Source organism: Schistocerca nitens, chromosome 1, assembly GCF_023898315.1.
Source record: "Schistocerca nitens isolate TAMUIC-IGC-003100 chromosome 1, iqSchNite1.1, whole genome shotgun sequence".
NCBI classification, from domain to species: domain Eukaryota; kingdom Metazoa; phylum Arthropoda; class Insecta; order Orthoptera; family Acrididae; genus Schistocerca; species Schistocerca nitens.
In genome coordinates, this window is record NC_064614.1 from 211,344,897 (window position 1) to 211,363,466 (window position 18,570).

The window sequence follows — 18,570 nt, forward strand, 5'->3', positions numbered from 1 at the left end:
ACGTATGCAGGATTTGACGGTCTACACACGGAAAAAATTGGAAAACGTTAAAAACATATGTTTTGACAGAGCACAGGCAAAACTGTGCGACTGTGAAACTGTTGCATTCATTTGTTGCAGTTTATGTGACAAACTCTTATGTTTTCATCACTTTTTTGGGAGTGACTATCACATCCACAAGAAAACCTAAATCGGGCAAGGTAGAAAAATCTTTTTACCCATTCGCCAAGTGTACATGTTAGGTGGGTCGACAACATATTCCTGTCACGTGACGCACATGCCGTCACCAGTGTCGTATAGAATATATCAGACGTGTTTTCCTGTGGAGGAATCGGTTGACCTATGACCTTGCGATCAAATGTTTTCGGTTCCCATTGGAGAGGCACGTACTTTCGTCTACTAATCGCACGGTTTTGCGGTGCGGTCGCAAAACGCAGACACTAAACTTATTACAGTGAACAGAGACGTCAATGAACGAACTGACGGGTCATAACTTTGCGAAAATAAATAAAGTAAACTTTTCACTCGAGGGAAGACTTGAACCAAGGACCTCTCGTTCCGCAGTTGTTCACGCTAACCACGGGACCACGGCGCTCCTGCATTGACATTATCCTTGATGTTGCCTATCTTGCGCATGGACTACTCAGTTTGTATACTTTACTTATTTTTTCCATAGTTCCAATCAACTTCTTCCTGTTTTCTGGATTGATCTGTGTTCAGTTTTTCAAGGCCTGTCCACTGTGCCAACTTATAACTAAATCTGAGGGGGTACGATGGGGAGGTTCCCTTGTAAGCACCCAGTCACAACCCCTTCTCCGCCAAAAGCCTATGTTCAGGAAGCATTAACTACACTCATGCTCAAAAATTTAGGATAATGCTGATACAAGGTAAAACAACACTCTGCTGGGCTGTTTGTGGGTTTAAATCACCTCGGGGTATGACCATGCGGTGCATTTGACCTGCGGTCGTCGCACGGTGGCGCTGGCAGCAGTCCACATACGCAGAGGTGTGTTGGTGAATGTCAGAGTACGGTGCAGCGAGTAAATGTGAAGACGTTTTCAGACGTGCTAATTGTAACTGTGTGTTGAAACTGGCTCAAAGAACACATATTGATGACGTTACGAGCGGCAGAAAACTAGAGCGACTGGAGGCTGGTGAAACACAGCAGGTCGTAGCACGGGCGTCCGTGTGCCACAAAGTGTGATCTCAAGATTATGGCAACGGTTTCAGCAGACAGGAAACGCGCCCAGGCGCTACAGTGCGGCACGTCCACAGTGTACAACACCACAAGTAGACCGATATCTCACCATCAGTGCCCGCAGACGGTCACGGTGTAGTGCAGATAGCCTTGCTCGGGACATTACCGCACCCACTGGAACAGTTGTCTCCAGACACCCAGTCTACAGACGACTGAACACATATCGTTTATTCGCCCGGAAACCTGCAAGGTGCATTCCACTGACCCCTGCTCACAGGAGAGCCCGTAAAGCCTGGTGTCAAGAACACAGTACATGGTCATTTGAACAATAGTCCCAGGTTATGTTCACGGACGAGTCCAGGTACAGTCTGAACAGTGAATTCTCGCCGGGTTTTCATCTGGCGTGAACCAGGAACCAGATACCAACCCCTTAATGTCCTTGGAAGGAACCTGTATGGAAGTCGTGGTTTGATGGTGTGGGGTGGGATTATGATTGGTGCACGTACAAGCCTGCATGTCTTTGACAGATGAACTGTACAGGTCAGGTGTATCGGGACGTCATTTTGCACCAGCATGTCCCCATTTTCAGGGGTGCAGTGGGTCCCACCTTCCTCCTGATGGATGATAACGCACGACCCCACACAGCTGCCATCGTGGAGGAGTACTCTGAAACAGAAGATATGAGGCGAATGAAGTGGCCTGCCTGTTCTCCAGACCTAAACTCCATCGAGCACGTCTGGGGTGTCTCGGTCGACGTATCGCTGCACGTCTTCAAACCCCTACGACACTTCGGGAGCTCCGACAGGCACTGATGCAAGAATGGGAGGCTATACCCCAGCAGCTGCTCGACCACCTGATCCACAGTATGCCAACCTGTTGTGCGGCCTGTGTACTTGTGCGTGGTAATCATATCCCATATTGATGTCCGGGTACACGCGCAGGAAACAATGGCGTTTTGTTGCACATGTGTTTCGGGACGGTTTTCTCAGCTTATCACAAATACCGTGGACTTACAGATCTGTGTCGTGTGTGTTTCCTATGTGCGTATGGTATTAGCGCTAGTTTTGTGTAGTGCCACGTTGTGTGGCACCACATTCTGCAATTATCCTTAATTTATGAGCATGAGTGTACTATTTTGACTAGACCTTTTCCTATACGTACCTAGAGAGCTTAATAAAGGTAATCGATGCATGGTCTCCTCTCCATGTTCTAGAATAACGCTTGTAATCTCCAGAAAAGCTTCGCACATTATTCGTATCTTTCTAGCGCTCGTGCAAAACGGACGTTCTCATAATTGCAGGGTAGGCGTGTTCTTTCAAGAAATCTGCGTGTTAACCTCATGAACCAGTGCCGATATTACTCTGCCATCGCGTCTAGAAGCTTCCGGGCAGTCATGTGCCGCAACACCGGAAAGTCGGCCATGTTTCCTCTCAATGCTTCCGCGCATACACCCTCCTCTGGTGCATAATTCAAGCTTACGTTAGCTCATGAAATCAGTCACATACGACCAGAATATTCAGTAATCACCACTAAGGTGGAATGAAGCGGAACGGGTCGTGGAATACACCAACCTGCCACGCTACAGTGTCCTCGATGGTTCTGGTATTAATATTACATTGAAACACTTGGGTGAAGTACCTTGAACGGCTTCTTTTCCACATTATTTTCCGCAGTTTTTACTGTCAACACCAACAAACGCTTTTTCGACATACACAAAAGCCAGTTGTTGAATTCACGCCATTTTTTAACCTATATCTCGCTCGCAATAGGAAATAATGTTGACGACTTTAATTTTGACAATGACGAGCACTGCTGCTGCAGATGGTGCAATTTGATTAGCTCCTAGCTCCACATCGTCTTGGTGATTATACGTCACAGACGTTCATTACACAGAGCCTGCGCCAAGGATCCGCGAGTGCAAGTCTCCATTCCGTAGCCACATAAACGAGAGAAAGAATCTCGCCACACCGTTTCCATACAATATCGGTTTATAGAGATTCTGGTCGTATGTGAAGTACGTTAGCGGCAAGAAACAATCAATGTCTTCTCTGCGCGATAGCAGCGGAAATACTATCGAAGACAGTGCTGCCAAAGCAGAGTTACTAAACACAGTCTTCCGAAACGCCTTCACAAAAGAAGACGAAGTAAATATTCCAGAATTCGAATCGTGGCCGCCAACATGGGTAACGTAGAAGTAAACATCCTCGGATCGGTGAAGCAACTTAAGATCACTTAATAAAAGCAAGTCTTCTGGTCCAGACTGTATACCAATTAGGTTCTTTTCGGACTATGCTGCTGCATTAGCTCTATACTTAACAATCATATACAACCGTTCGCTCGACGAAAGATCCGTACCCAAAGACTGGAAAGTTGCACAGGTCACACCAACATTCAAGAAAGGTAGTAGGGTTAATGAACTAAATTACAGGCCCATATCGTTAACGTCGATATGCAGCAGGATTTTGGAACATATATTGTGTTCGAACATTATGAATTACCTCGAAGAAAACGGTCTATTGACACACAACCAACATGCGTTTAGAAAACATAGTTCCTGTGAAACCAAACCAGCTCTTTATTCACATGAAGTGTTGAGTGCTATTGACACGGGCTTTCAGATCGATTTCGTATTTCTGGATTTCCGGAAGGCTTTTGACACGGTACCACACAAGCGGCTCGTAGTGAAATTGCGGCTTATGGAATATCGTCTGAGTTATGTGACTGGATTTGTGATTTCCTGTCAGAGAGGTCACAGTTCGTAGTAACTGACGGAAAGTCATCGAGTAAAACAGAAGTGATTTCTGGCGTTCCCCAAGGTAGTGTTGTAGGCCCTTTGCTGTTCCTTATCCATGTAAACGATTTGGGAGACAATCTGAGCAGCTGTCTTAGGTTTTTTGCAGATGAAGTTGCTGTTTATCGGCTAATAAAGTCATCATAAGATCAAAACAACCTGCAAAACGATTTGGAAAAGATATCTGAATGGTGTGAAAAGTGGCAGTTGACCCTAAATAACGAAAAGTGTGAGGCATTCCACATAAGTGCTAAAAGAAAGCTCGTTAAACTTCGGTTACTCGATAAATCCGTCAAATCTGAAAGCTATAAATTCATCTAAATACCTAGGTATTAGAATTACGAGCAACTTAAATTGGAAGGAACACACAGAAAATGTTGTGGGGAAGGCTGACCAAAGACTGCGTTTTATTGGCAGGACACTTAGAAAATGTAACAGACCTAATAATTAGATTGCCTACAGTACGCTTGACCGTCCTCTCTTAGAATACTGCTGTGCGGTGTGGGATCCTTACCAGATAGGGCTGACGGAGTACATCGAAAAGTTCAAAGAAAGGCAGCACGTATTGGATTTTGTATTATCGCGAAATATGGGAGAGAGTGTCACAGAAATGATACAGAATTTGGGCTGGACATCATTAAAAGAAAGGCGTTTTTGGTTGCGACGGAATCTTCTCACGATATTCCAATCACCAACTTCCTCCTCCGGAGGCGAAAATATTTTGTTGACACCGACCTACATAGGGAAGAACGACCTCCACAATAAAATAAGGGGAATAAGAGCTCGTACGGAAAGATATAGGTATTCATTATTTCCGCGCGCTATACGAGATTGGAATAATAGAGAATTGTGAAGGCGGTTCGATGATTCGTCAGCCAGGCACTTAAATGTGATTTGCAGAGTATCCATGTAGATGTAAATGTAGATATATTATAAAGTTATTCTTGATATATTTTGATTCTAATAGTTTCTCATACGCTTCATCTTTTTTCTTCCTACATCTACATTTACATTCGTACACAGCATGGCGCATGGCGGAGGGTAAGCTGCCCCACTACTAGACCTTTCCTTTCCTGTTCCACTCACTAAAAGAGCGAGGGAAAAGAGACTACCTATATGCAACCGTACGAGTCCTAATTTCCCTTATCTTCGTCATCCTTACGCGAAATGTACGCAGGCGGCAGCAGAACCTCACTGCAGTCAGCTCCAGATGCCGGTTCTCTAAATTTTCTTTTGTGTTCCGCGAAAAGAACGTCGTCTTCCCTCTAGGGAAGTGTCTCTGTACTACTTGCTTGCTGATCGAAGCTCATTTCATTTCCTTTACAGATGAACCACACTCTCCCAAGACCACACTGGACACTGCTAACGTAGCATTATACCATAATGGGATTCATTTCCCTGTTGTTGTTGTCTTCAGTCCTGAGACTGGTTTGATGCAGCTTTCCATGCTTCTCTATCCTGTGCAAGCTTCTTCATCTCCCAGTACTTACTGCGACCTACATCCTTTTGAATCTGCTTAGAGTATTCATCGCTTGGTCTCCCTCTACGATTTTTACCCTCCACGCTGCCCTCCAATGCTAAATTTGTGATCCATTGATGCCTCAGGACATGCCCTACCAACCGGTCCCTTCTTCTTGTCAAGTTGTGCCACAAAATCCTCTTCTCCCCAATTCTATTCAATACCTCCTCATTAGTTATGTGATCTACCTATCTAATCTTCAGCATTCTTCTGTAGCACCACATTTCGAAAGCTTCTATTCTCTTCTTGTCCAAACTATTTATCGTCCATGTTTCACTTCCATACATGGCTACACTCCATACAAATACTTTCAGAAACGACTTCCTGACACTTAAATCTATACTCGATGTTAACAAATTTCTCTTCTTCAGAAACGCTTTCCTCGCCATTGCCAGTCTACATTTTATATCCTCTCTACTTCGACCATCATCAGTTATTTTACTCCCTAAATAGCAAAACTCCTTTACTACTTTAAGTGTCTCATTTCCTAATCTAATACCCTCAACATCACCCGACTTAATTCGACTACATTCCATTATCCTCGTTTTGCTTTTGTTGATGTTCATCTTATATCCTCCTTTCAAGACACTGTCCATTCCGTTCAAATGCTCTTCCAAGTCCTTTGCTGTCTCTGACAGAATTACAATGTCATCGGCGAACCTCAACGTTTATATTTCTTCTCCATGGACTTTAATACCTACTCCGAATTTTTCTTTTGTTTCCTTTACTGCTTGCTCAATATACAGATTGAATAACATCGGGGACAGGCTACAACCCTGTTTCAATCCCTTCCCAACCGCGGCTTCCCTTTCGTGCCCCTCGACTCTTATAACTGCCATCTGATTTCTGTACAAATTGTAAATAGCCTTTCGCTCCCTGTATTTTACCACTGCCACCTTTAGAATTTGAAAGAGAGTAATCCAGTCAACATTGTCAAAAGCTTTCTCTAAGTCTACAAATGCTAGAAACATAGGTTTGCCTTTCCTTAATCTATTTTCTAGCTGGCCGGGGTGGCCGAGCGGTTCTAGGCGCTACAGTCTGGAACCGAGCGACCGCTGCGGTCGCAGGTTCAAATCCTGCCTCGGGCATGGATGTGTGTGACGTCCTTAGGTTAGTTAGGTTTAAGTAGTTCTAAGTTCTAGGGGACTGATGACCTTAGAAGTTGGGTCACATAGTGCTCAGAGCCATTTGAACCATTTCTATTTTCTAAGATAAGTCGTAGTGTCACTATTGCCTCACGTGTTCCATCATTTCTGCGGAATCCAAACTGATCTTCGCCGAGGTTGGCTTCTACCAGTTTTTCCATTCGTCTGTAGAGAATTCGCGTTAGTATTTTGCAGCTGTGACTTATTAAACTGATAGTTCGGTAATTTTCACATCTGTCAACACCTGCTTTCTTTGGGATTGGAATTATTATAATCTTCTTGAAGTCTGAGGGTATTTCGCCTGTCTCATACATCTTGCTCACTAGACGGTAGAGTTTTGTCAGGACTGGCTCTCCCAAGGCCGTCAGTAGTTCCAATGGAATGTTGTCTACTCCCGGGGTCTTGTTTCGACTCAGGTCTTTCAGTGCTCTGTCAAACTCTTCACGCAGTATCGTATCTCCCATTTCATCTTCATCTACATCCTCTTCCATTTCCACAATATTGTCCTCAAGTACATCGTCCTTGTTTAGACCCTCTATATACTCCTTCCACCTATCTGCTTCCCCTTCTTTGCTTAGAACTGGGTTTTCATCAAAGCTCTTGATATTCATGCAAGTGGTTCTCCTTTCTCCAAAGGTCTCTTTAATTTTCCTGTAGGCAGTATCTATCTTACCCCTAGTGAGATAAGCCTCTACATCCTTAAATTTCTCCTCTAGCCATCCCTGCTTTGCCATTTTGCACTTCCTATCGATCTCATTTTTGAGACGTTTGTATTCCTTTTTGCCTGCTTCATTTACTGCATTTTTATATTTTCTCCTTTCATCAATTAAATTCAATATTTCTTCTGTTACCCAAGGATTTCTATTAGGCCTCGTCTTTTTACCTACTTGATCGTCTGCTGCCTTCACTACTTCATCCCTCAGAGCTACCCATTCTTCTTCTACTGTATTTCTTTCCCCAATTCTGTCAATTGTTCCCTTATTCTCTCCCTGAGACGCGGTACAACCTCTGGTTCTTTCAGTTTGTCCAGGTCCCATCTCCTTAAATTCCCACCTTTTCGCAGTTTCTTCAGTTTCAATCTACAGTTCATAACCAATAGATTGTGGTCAGAGTCCACATCTGCCCCTGGAAATGTCTTACAATTTAAAACCTGGTTCCTAAATCTCTGTCTTACCATTATACAATCTATCTGATACCTTCTAGTGTCTCCAGGATTCTTCCATGTATACAACCTTCTTTTATGATTCTTGAACCAAGTGTTATCTATGATTAAGTTATGCTCTGTGCAAAATTCTACCAGACGGCTTCCTCTTTCATTTCTCTCCCCCAATGCATATTCACCGACTATGTTTCCTTCTCTCCCTTTTCCTACTCTCGAATTCCAGTCACCTATGAATATTAAATTTTCGTCTCCCTTCAATACCTGAATAATTTCTTTTATCTCATCATACGTTTCATCAATTTCTTCATCATCTGCAGGGCTAGTTGGCATATAAACTTGTACTACTGTAGTAGGCGTGGGCTTCGTGTCTATCTTGACCACAATAATGCGTTCAGTATGATGTTGGTAGTAGCTTACCCGCACTCCTATTTCTTTATTCATTATTAAACCTACTCCTGCATTACCCCTATTTTATTTTGTATTTATAACCCTGTATTCACCTGGCCAAAAGTCTTGTTCCTCCTGCCACCGAACTTCACTAATTCCCACTATATCTAACTTTAACCTATCCATTTCCCTTTTTAAATTTTCTAACTTGCCTGCCCGATTAAGGGATCTGACATTCAACGCTCCGATCCGTAGAACGCCAGATTTATTTCTCCTGATAACGACGTCCTCTGGAGTAGTCCCCGCCCGGAGATCCGAATGGGGGACTATTTTACCTCCGGAATATTTTACCCAAGAGGACGCCATCATCATTTAACCATACAGTAAAGCTGCATGCCCTCGGGAAAAATTACGGCCATAGTTTCTCTTTGCAACTACTGAAAAGGCTGCTGCCCCTCTTCAGGAACCACACGTTTGTCTGGCCTCTCAACAGACACTCCTCCGTTGTGGTTGCACCTACGGCACGGCCATCTGTATCGCTGAGGCACGCAAGCCCCCCCACCAACGGCAAGGTCCATGGTTAAAGGGAGGGGGGGGGGGGGAGGATAACGTTCTGGGTTCTAATATTGAAGAAGTCTTGGAGGCTTTCCTATATCTGGGGGCCTATTCCACATGCTCGTACCTTCGTGAACAGTCTGCAGTGGCGCACAATGTCAAATGTTTTCCAGAAATCTAGGAATGTAGAATGTGCCTCTTGCCTTTCATCCTCGGTTCGCAGTATACCATCTGGGAAAAGGGCAAGCCCAGTTAGATACGAGCGATGTTCTCTAAATCCTTGCTATCTGCGGACAGAAGCTTTCAAAAATTGGTTCAAATGGCTCTGAGCATTATGGGACTCAACTTCTGAGGTCATCAGTCCCCTAGAACTTAGAACTACTGAAACCTAACTAACCTTAGGACATCACACACATCCATTCCAGAGGCAGAATTCGAACCTGCGACCGTAGCGGTCTCGTGGTTCCAGACTGTAGCGCCTAGAACCGCACGGCCACTCCGACCGGCACAGAAGCTTTCCGTCTCAAGGTAGTTTACTACATTGAAACTGAGAACATGTTCAAGAATTCTGCAGCAAACAGGTAAGGACGCTGGTCTGTTATTTTGCTGGTCCGTTTTACCGTTGTTGTAGACAGGAACCACATGCCGTTTTTCCCAGTCGCTTGAGACTTTTCGCTGAGCAAGAGATTCGCGATAAATGAAGGCTACGTAACTGTTCATTTCCGTACTCTCTATAAAATCGAATTGGGATTCAATCCGGACCCGGCACCTTACTTTTTTTCAAATCTTTCAGGGCGTTCTCTATACCAGGGATGTCTATTTCTGTGTCCTCTGTACTGGAATCTGGGTGTCGCTCAAACGACGGTATGTTTGTACGATCCTCTTTAGTGAATAATTTCTTACACGCGAAATTTAAAACTTCAGTTTTCCTTTTGCTGTCTTCTATTGACAAATCAAAGTGGTCAATGAGTGACTGCATAGAAGTCTTCGCCCCTCATAGTGATATTACGTAAGACAACAATTTTTTCGGGTTCTCAGCGAGATGGATCGATATTTTACGGACGCATGAATTTCTAGTAACTTTTACCTGCTGCCATCTGCGCGTTCTTCTTTGAACCGAGAGTCCAAGTTTCTGCTTCCTCAGCATTTCCCAAATTTTGTTATAAAACCACTCGTCACATACTTGTCCAGAGCGCGGTTTACAGTCCGTTCCGATTTCTCCCATAGTTCCTCGTCGCCCATCATATAGGAATTAAATTATGTCCATTCATTGCTTACGTAGGATGCTACCACCGGTATATCTGCTATTTCTAGCAAAATTACTCTTCCAGCTTTCTTGACTGATTTATTAGCAATCTTCGCAATGATGACATCACTGTTACTAAATCCTGTCTCCGTACCGACATCTTCTACAAGGACAGCCCTGTTCCTTAAGTCGAAATGCACAGAAAAAGACACTTCATTCAACCATAACACTTCTTATGATACCTAGAACTTAGCTTGATAACAAGTACACTTGTGACTACGTTTTCTTCCACCTGTACGCCTCATTTTAATAACATAATTTATTTTATTTATTTCTTGAATTTATGGTTTGTAAGTGGGAATGCAAGTATGATCTGGAAGTGCCATATCTAAGTCTCAAGGGGCACGTGACACCTTTTTTCATATTCGCCCGCGTGTTTTGGCGCTTGTTTGGCCTGCTCATTCGTGTAGTTGATACCAAACCATTAAATCTTCTTTGGGATAATGCTGTTGCTATAAAGACTTCGTGGTTATAGTGGTAAGTAACTGAGAAACTATGAATTTTATGAATGAGCTGATAGATTGTATTATTTCAGTTTTTAAAATTAACAAATCACTAATAATTAGGGCGTTTTGCTTCAGAGTTAAAATTAAGTTAATGACGTTTGCAGATAGCACTGTAGTAATTACAGCGGGCGTACGATGAACAACATTAATAATCTCCGGATGTAAATGGTTTGTCGATTCAGTCAATTACTGTGGGTAGATTTTACCAGTCCATAGATTGGCGTCAAAACGCTCGTCAGAAATTCTGTATGGCAGGGAGGACGCCGATAGAGTTCAATCTAGGGCGTGTCAATAAAATCCTCATTTATTAGCTTTAGAAAAGCACCCATTCGGCGAGTAATTGGCCAAAGCCGGTCCAGTGATGTGCGACCTAAACGAGATTGATGGAGTTGCTCTGCGACGCATCTCTGGCGACTCATTGCTATACAAATCGGCTTACACGAACCATCGCTGCCAGTTAGTTACTTCGGGGGATTCCGTTGCTTCAAGCAAAAGAACCCATTATGCAACCTCATCTTAGGAAATAAAATAGTATTTCGCTTGAAACGTATTTGAAATAAAGAATAAGTGTACATTACTTACAACCATATAGGCGTCACCAATCGTCTCCACTTTGTAGACGTCGTAATTCTCGATCGTGGAGTCGAAACACGTGTAGAGATCATTGAGGAAGTCAACCACCTAGAAAAGGAAAGCATTCAGTAAGTTGTCTTCACCTGAGAGGAAAGCTGAATTGAACTTTAAAAGAAAGCTATATGAATGTCACAATTCGATATGAATCACAATATTGTGATGGTTTGTGGAAATATGACATTCTAATCCTTCATAAGGAGAACATAAACTAAAAGTTTTTACGTACAAGTATATAATATGATGTTTGATCAAATCAAATATCACATACTAACCACCCACATCCAATTATTATGATTAGTACATCGTGATGTGTTAGCCTCATCTAAGAAAACGCCACGGAGAGAGAAACGTTATCTTAGGGAACCTGTGTCTTATCACCTGTCACGAAACTGTTTAATATGCCTTCTCATTCCGCATCGTAACGTGTAAGTACTTCGAGAATTTTGCGGACTTTTGATGCATCGTGAAAGGCGAGTTTTCACCTTTTTTTCGTCAGTTTTATGGAGAATTTATTACTGACTTCAACGGGCTGCAACTTCTGTCATTATAATGAAAAGTCGCCCCTCCACCCTTAAACCAACGACACCTTTGACGCACGACTCCTTCGCTCATTATATTCATTCGGTACACAGGGCAAGAAATGTGGAAATTCTTTGACTTTTTTGCCTCTAAGAACAGCATTACAGAATAGATTTCATAACTGATGTGATTTACAGTTGAAATTTTGGCATGGAACGACTACTGCACGCGAGCGATGTCGTAGCTCGAAGCGAACTGAACTAGTGGGTGGGTGTAGTCTACTGACTGTTCCGTTCCCCCAATTACTCCCAACGCTACACGAAAACAAAGAGCGCTTTCCGCATAATCCTCGTAATACTATGGTCCATCCGTGCGATTTAAAAACATGAGACTTAAATAGGATATAATAATAAATCGACGCACCAATTATTCGTCTGTTTCATGGCTATGAGATGCAATAGAATTAAATGTGTTCCATAAAATTTCAAAACGCAGTACTGAATCCTTTTGAATAGCAACCTTTGTGGCGACGTACCTACGAAAATGTGGGGAGATGACGTTGTGAATAATATGTGAAGTAGCATACAAATGTAATTACAATTTCATGTATCATTGAGTAACACAGTGAATACACAGTAAGTTTTAAAATATTGGTCGAAGTCTTATGCATTTCGGCTCCAATGATGTAACATTTTGGAAATCACTATTAATAACAGAGATGTTCCAAGGTTTCAGAGAGTCTGATGTACTAGTACTGAAAGTTTTAACTATGTGTACATGTAGTTTTGGGGAAATAGCTGTTCGTAGGAAAGGACAAGCATTGTAAAAGGTAGCATAAAAAGAAAAGGTATGAATCACTTTAATTTTTCATTTAATCTACTGTGTGAACATTTGTTTTGTTAAAGCACACTATTGCAAGTGGAAAGCATAGACAGTAACCACAGTGTTTCAAACACCACAGTATACAAAATAAACAGGCGGTACTAAAGTCGGAACTTAACTACAAATAGAAGCTTTTCTTTATTTTATGCGGTTGTTTTCATCGACGTTAAATATCTGTATTCCTTTGGCCATTATCGCAAGGTTATTCTTTTCTTCTTCTTGAAGAAGGCTAAGCCAAGTCTCTGCAGCCACAGCTTCCTCTCTTCAACAGTTCTCATCATCTCCATGTACGAAGAACATCCAATCTCACAGATTAAATTTTTTAAATGTGATATTTTTGGTTGTCCTCTCGCTTTCTTTCCTGCGACTGTGCCTTCGAAAATGTTTTTTTGGAAGTATATCGTGTCTACGTGTCCAAAGGTATAACTATGATACCTACAAATTAGCTAGGAAAAAGAAGAAATAAACATTTTCATTATATGCAAGGTACACCATAAACCTTCACTCGGTTTGAATTTCCGCATAATCCGTAAATTTTCCTTCGTTATGGAAGCATATAGGTCACTGAAACTGTGAGTAGGTATCCCTCGCATTCCCATGAATCGGTTCAAAATCCTGAAAACGCTCGTCCTTTAAGTTATGAGGATAGCATGAATTCTTTTGGGAACGTATTAGATGAATATGAGGAGGAAGTGTTTGATGACTACTATCTTATTATAAGAAAATACTGGTGCACTAAAACGCTACTGTGGACCGGGAAACAACTCTAGATAATAAACACCATTGCAGGTCCCATATACTCGAAGCAGATTGTTGATGACCGCTACAAACTGAATAAATAAATAAATACTGTTAGTACAGGAAAATTTAGGTTACCGATTTGTTCTGTTAAAGTGCCACTTGTTCACCCGTCCGGATAGCCGCGCTCTTTATTTCGCCGCTTCCGGGATTCGGAGAAGCACGCCGGCTCCGGATATAATTGGCACCGAGTACGGAGGTTCAGAGACGAAGGCACGTGTGCCGGCCAGCCTGGATGTGGGATTTAGATTTCGCACGTCTGACTGTGTGGATATCGGATGGTCCCGCCTTATTTACACGAATCGCAAACATTTAGAAAACGTGCGCACTTTTCACATAACGCTAGACGAACACAGTTGCGATTGGCCTCTCTATTCCAGTTGCATGCTGATCCCGTGAACATACGAAGGCCAGGACGAAGAAAAAGAAGAACAGTTTCAGTTGTTTCTAGTGCAAAAAATGCAGTCCCGGTATATATCGTTCCGATTGTGTATGTCCCAATAGCGAACCGGGAATGCTCCGCAGTTGCTAAATATGTTTGGAAATTATACTGTATACACACCGGTGAGCCAAAACATTATGACCACCTGCTTAATAGTTCCTTTGTTCATCTTTGGAACGAAATACATCACTGATTCTGGATATCAGGGATCCGACAGTTTGTTGGTGTGTTTGTGGAGGTATGTGGCACTGGATGGTTACCCACAGCTCATACAATTCGCGTGAGTAGTGGGCCGCTGATTTGCGTACTTGGTGATGACACTTGATAGCGACTTACATGGGTTACATACGATTTACATCACGCGAACTTGGTACTTGTGACATCAACATGAGTTCCCTGTAATGCTCCTGAAACTACTGCACACGTTTCTGGTTCCGAGACAAGCATAATTATAGTACTGAGAGATGTCTTCGTGGAAGACATCAAGCATCAAGGGACGCAGGTGGTTCACAGCTATCAGTGTGTCTTCGATTACTAGATAGATCCAGTGCGAGCGCAGGAGAATGTCTCCACAGCATTATACTGCCCTCACCAACCTGGGTCCATGGCGCGCTGCTCGTTCCGAGCCGCCGTTCACAAAGATGAAGGCGTTTCTGGAGTCGACCATCGACTTAATATAGCAAAAATGTAATTCAGCCGAAGAACCGATACGTTTCCATTGATCGTCGGTCGAATTCCGATGGTCCCATGCCCACTGCAATCGTAACTGATGGTGTTGTTGGGTCAACAGGTGAATACGTAAATCTGTCCTACTCTACTGAGCAGAGAAGCCTCCGAACGCCACGTTCTAAATGGTTCAAATGGCTCTGAGCACTATGAGACTTAATATCTGTGGCCATCAGTCCCCTAGAACTTAGAACTACTTAAACCTAACTAACCTAAGGACATCACATATATCCATGCCCGAGGCAGGATTCGAACCTGCGAGACTGAAGCGCCTAGAACCGCACGGCCACACCGGCCGGCAATGACACGTTCTATGAAGAGTCGTTGACGTCTAGCCATTTAGCGCCTAGTTGTAATTTCACTGTCCTTCTACCGCTTCTCGTAGAAGCTCGCGACAGTAGCACGTGAACATTCTACTAGCTTCGCTGTTTTCGAGACACTCATTCACAGGCTTTGCGTAATAATAATCTGTCCTGTGATAAAGTCGCGTATATCAGTCGATTTCCCTATTTGCAGCCCATACCTTCTTTGGGGTGATTCCTCATACGTCGCTGTTGCGTTTACAAACTTTCCATAACCCATTACGTGCCCGCAATGTTGCCAGGCGGTATCCAACTTCGCGGTGGGCAATGCTCATAATGTCTTAGATTCCCAGTGTATGTCCTAATCTTTCTCCCTTCTTTTTCTGTCCATCTCTTCCTCACTCCCTCTGCCCATCTCATTTCCCTATGCCCCCTTACTGTCCATTTCCTCCCCCCCCCCCACTCTCACCCCTCTCTCTGGCCATCTTTTCATTGCCCCTCTTTGTCCATTTTCTCCCACTCCCCCTCTCTGTCCATGTCCTCTTCCCCATTCTCTCTTACCTCGAGCCTTATTTATTGTTATTACAAATCTGCTTGACTGGGAAAGTAAGTAACTTTAAATGAATGGATAAACTGGTTGGGATCATTAACACACGGTTTGCGGGAGAGACCACTGCAGCTACTGGATCTGTGAGAATACTAGGCTCAATGACTGTATTTTTAATAACATTAATCTGTGAACCGGTACGACTGCAAAGTTTCAGATTCATATTCCACAACAGTACGCCCATTCTAATCCTAAGTCTATGAGCCATCAATATAACATTCATCTTCCCTCTTAAAACTGACTGCAACGTACAGTATAACGCAAAACAGAACGCTGTTGTGTAGCTCTTTACGTCTAAAATCATATACTGGGTGATAAAAATTAAAGTGGAGCTACTCAGCGCGAGCCGTCATAATGGAACACGTGTGAAAAAAACTACTTTGTTTTAAATGCCATAATGGCTGATAGGCAACTTAAAACTGACTGCGAGAAAGCAAACGAAACTGCGCAATTTCACAGCACATTTTCTCTTTCGCAGACGTTTTTAGCAGAAAATCTGTACTTAGTTCTTTTTGTTGCTCGTGCTATGGTCCACAGTAAAGCATTATAATAAATAGCGATTGATGTACGCAGAAATTCCTTGTTATGTATTGCAGACGTCAAAGCGCTGACCCCCATAAGCAATAAATTGTAGTGTTTAAACTGGTCTAGAAGTTATGTATAATTTCATGTAAATTGGTGAAGAACTGCTTAAAATTTTAGCTAACAACGTTTCCTCGTTACATATTACACATGTATTTATTTACCATACGTATTTAAGTAATGATGTAGCCTATATCCATCCGAAAGTTTCAGTCAAGAACATTTCGGGATATTTACTAATAACGTGTCCCTTTTATGTATTACATATACATTTATTGAAAATAATTGTAGCCTACATCCGTCTGAAAGTTTATTAGAGTGTTGTGTAAAAATTTGAAGTAAATTGGTCAAGAACATTTTGAGATTTTTTGCTAATGACGTCTCCCCATTATGTACTATAAGTACATTTATGTACCATATATATAAAGGAAAATGTAGCCTATGATCATCTGAAAGTATACTAGAGTGTCGTCTAAAATCTAAAGTAAATCACTCAAGAACTTTTCGAGATTTTTCGTAACAACGTTGAACGTCAGCTTGTCTTCCTCTCCTTTAGTTGAATAGAAGGTGAACCACTGCACAGTCAAATGTCAAACGCATACGATTTGTCCGTAACTGAAACTACAATGGAAAATCTGTCTTTGATGGTTTTTTGGGGAAGTTATACGCATGGGCATTCATACTCATGAATAGAAGTGTAATGTTCTGCATCTAAATGAGTTATTTGGTATGGAAATGGGAGTAGCACAATGGGTGCATAGACACACAGAGTTCATATTGCTTTTACTGTACATTGAGTTCCATGAATACTCAAACTGATTCTGCATACATACTCTCTGTTATAACATAAGACTACATAGTTACATACCACTTATTGTATCACGTGCAAAAATTGTGGTAACTTGATGCTAAGCGTCACTTTCGCACCTCTACGAGTTCGTATGTTATGTCGTTAGTGTAGCGCATACGGGCGAGCTAGAGTCTTTTGGTGTCTGTGAAAGAGGACTCGTGTGGAGATAGGCAACTTAGCAGGAACCCACAGAGAGTATCAGTATTGATTATAGAAAGGTGTTAAGTTGAAGATTAGGGTCGAAGTACCGAATTGATATAATTTTCAGAAAAGTCAGATTAATTAAGGTGGAATTACGATGTTTGGAAGTGAAACACGCGTTCGGAAAATTGTACTTCGTTGCTCTGTGTGTTAATAACGCGAATCAAAGTTTAACGACGATCAGAATAGCGATTTCAGAAACTGTAATTCATCACACATACAATGTACGTCAGTTTGTGACTTATTAAAGAGTGGATTCACAAATGAACAGTGTGAGAATGGCAGTAGCAGAAGTGCATTCAAACTATAACTAATTAATATCAAGTATGTAATAAAACTATTTTTACTGAAAATACCAAAATCAAACAATTAGGAGAGATTAGTTAATAGTGTTTGGCATACAGTGGTTTCAAGACAGATAGTCATTAATATCGTAACCAAGTCCAATATTTTCAGAAGCACAGTATCTTAAGAACTTTCAATACTTCAAAGAAGAGAAGTGGGCCAGGTTTACACTACTGTTTTCTAATGCGAAAGATTTGCGTACGTAAGCTAACAGTTCTCTATCATTAGAGTCTAGGGAACAGTAGCAGTCTTCATCAGTAGTATATACTCAGCATGTCATTGTGTTCCATTCTAACGCGAAAATGACTGGTTCTTTGAAATAGAAATTATTGTTGATACTTCGAAATTAGACGAGAAATTATGTCGATGTACCCATGTCGTGGATAGAAGAAACAGCTGTAGAGATTAATATGACGATATTAGAGGAGGAGAATGGCTCAGTTGGGCAAATACATTAGAAGGGTGTTTTCACAATAATGATGCAAATATTTCAGGGTTGACGGAGGACATATTCTTCCTATATTGTTATGTCTCTCCATCGTCTGTAAAGGCGGCGATAGTACTGGTAGCGCTGCATTACTGCTTTCCATTCGAGAACATTAAGAAAATATATATAGTTTACTAAAAACATTAAAAATATAAGATAACTACATGATTTTAAAATTACTACAACAGACATATGTACGCTGAAAATTTTAAGTCACATATTTCTCCTTTTTAAATAACAGTCAATTGAGTCAGTCTTTACTAGACTAGAAATGAACAGTATGTGAGTTGGCATATTCATCAGACACAACAGAAAAACTTCTTGTTGACACAGCCATGCTCCTCTGTCCGTCGCCACCTTTACCATCTGGTTGTAGTTGCTGCAGTTTACACCACTGATAAACTTCGTGATACGCGTATAATAGGATTGCCTTTTGTTTTTTCCCAGAATTTATCTCCTAAGACGTTTTATATGAAGCTGGTATGTCGAATTAGCTGTCCAACTAATTTCGTTTTTCTTCTCTGTGTACATTAATTAAGGTCTTTTCCTCTGTATTTATTAATTCAAATAACGCCTTTTTTGACTGGGGGTGGGGTGTGGGGGGCAGGACGGGTATGAAAAATCATC

At 42.0% G+C, this 18,570-nt stretch overlaps 1 protein-coding gene across 1 annotated transcript in view; it reads right to left on the minus strand.

Annotated features, from left to right (window-relative positions):
- Nucleotides 1–18,570, minus strand: part of LOC126235131 (guanylate cyclase 32E) — a 954,039-nt gene that overhangs the window by 83,711 nt on the left and 851,758 nt on the right. Inside the window, exon 20 of the mRNA XM_049943867.1 lies at nt 11,152–11,250. Within this exon, the coding sequence (XP_049799824.1) occupies nt 11,152–11,250 (99 nt within the window). The remainder of the gene's footprint in view (nt 1–11,151; nt 11,251–18,570) is intronic.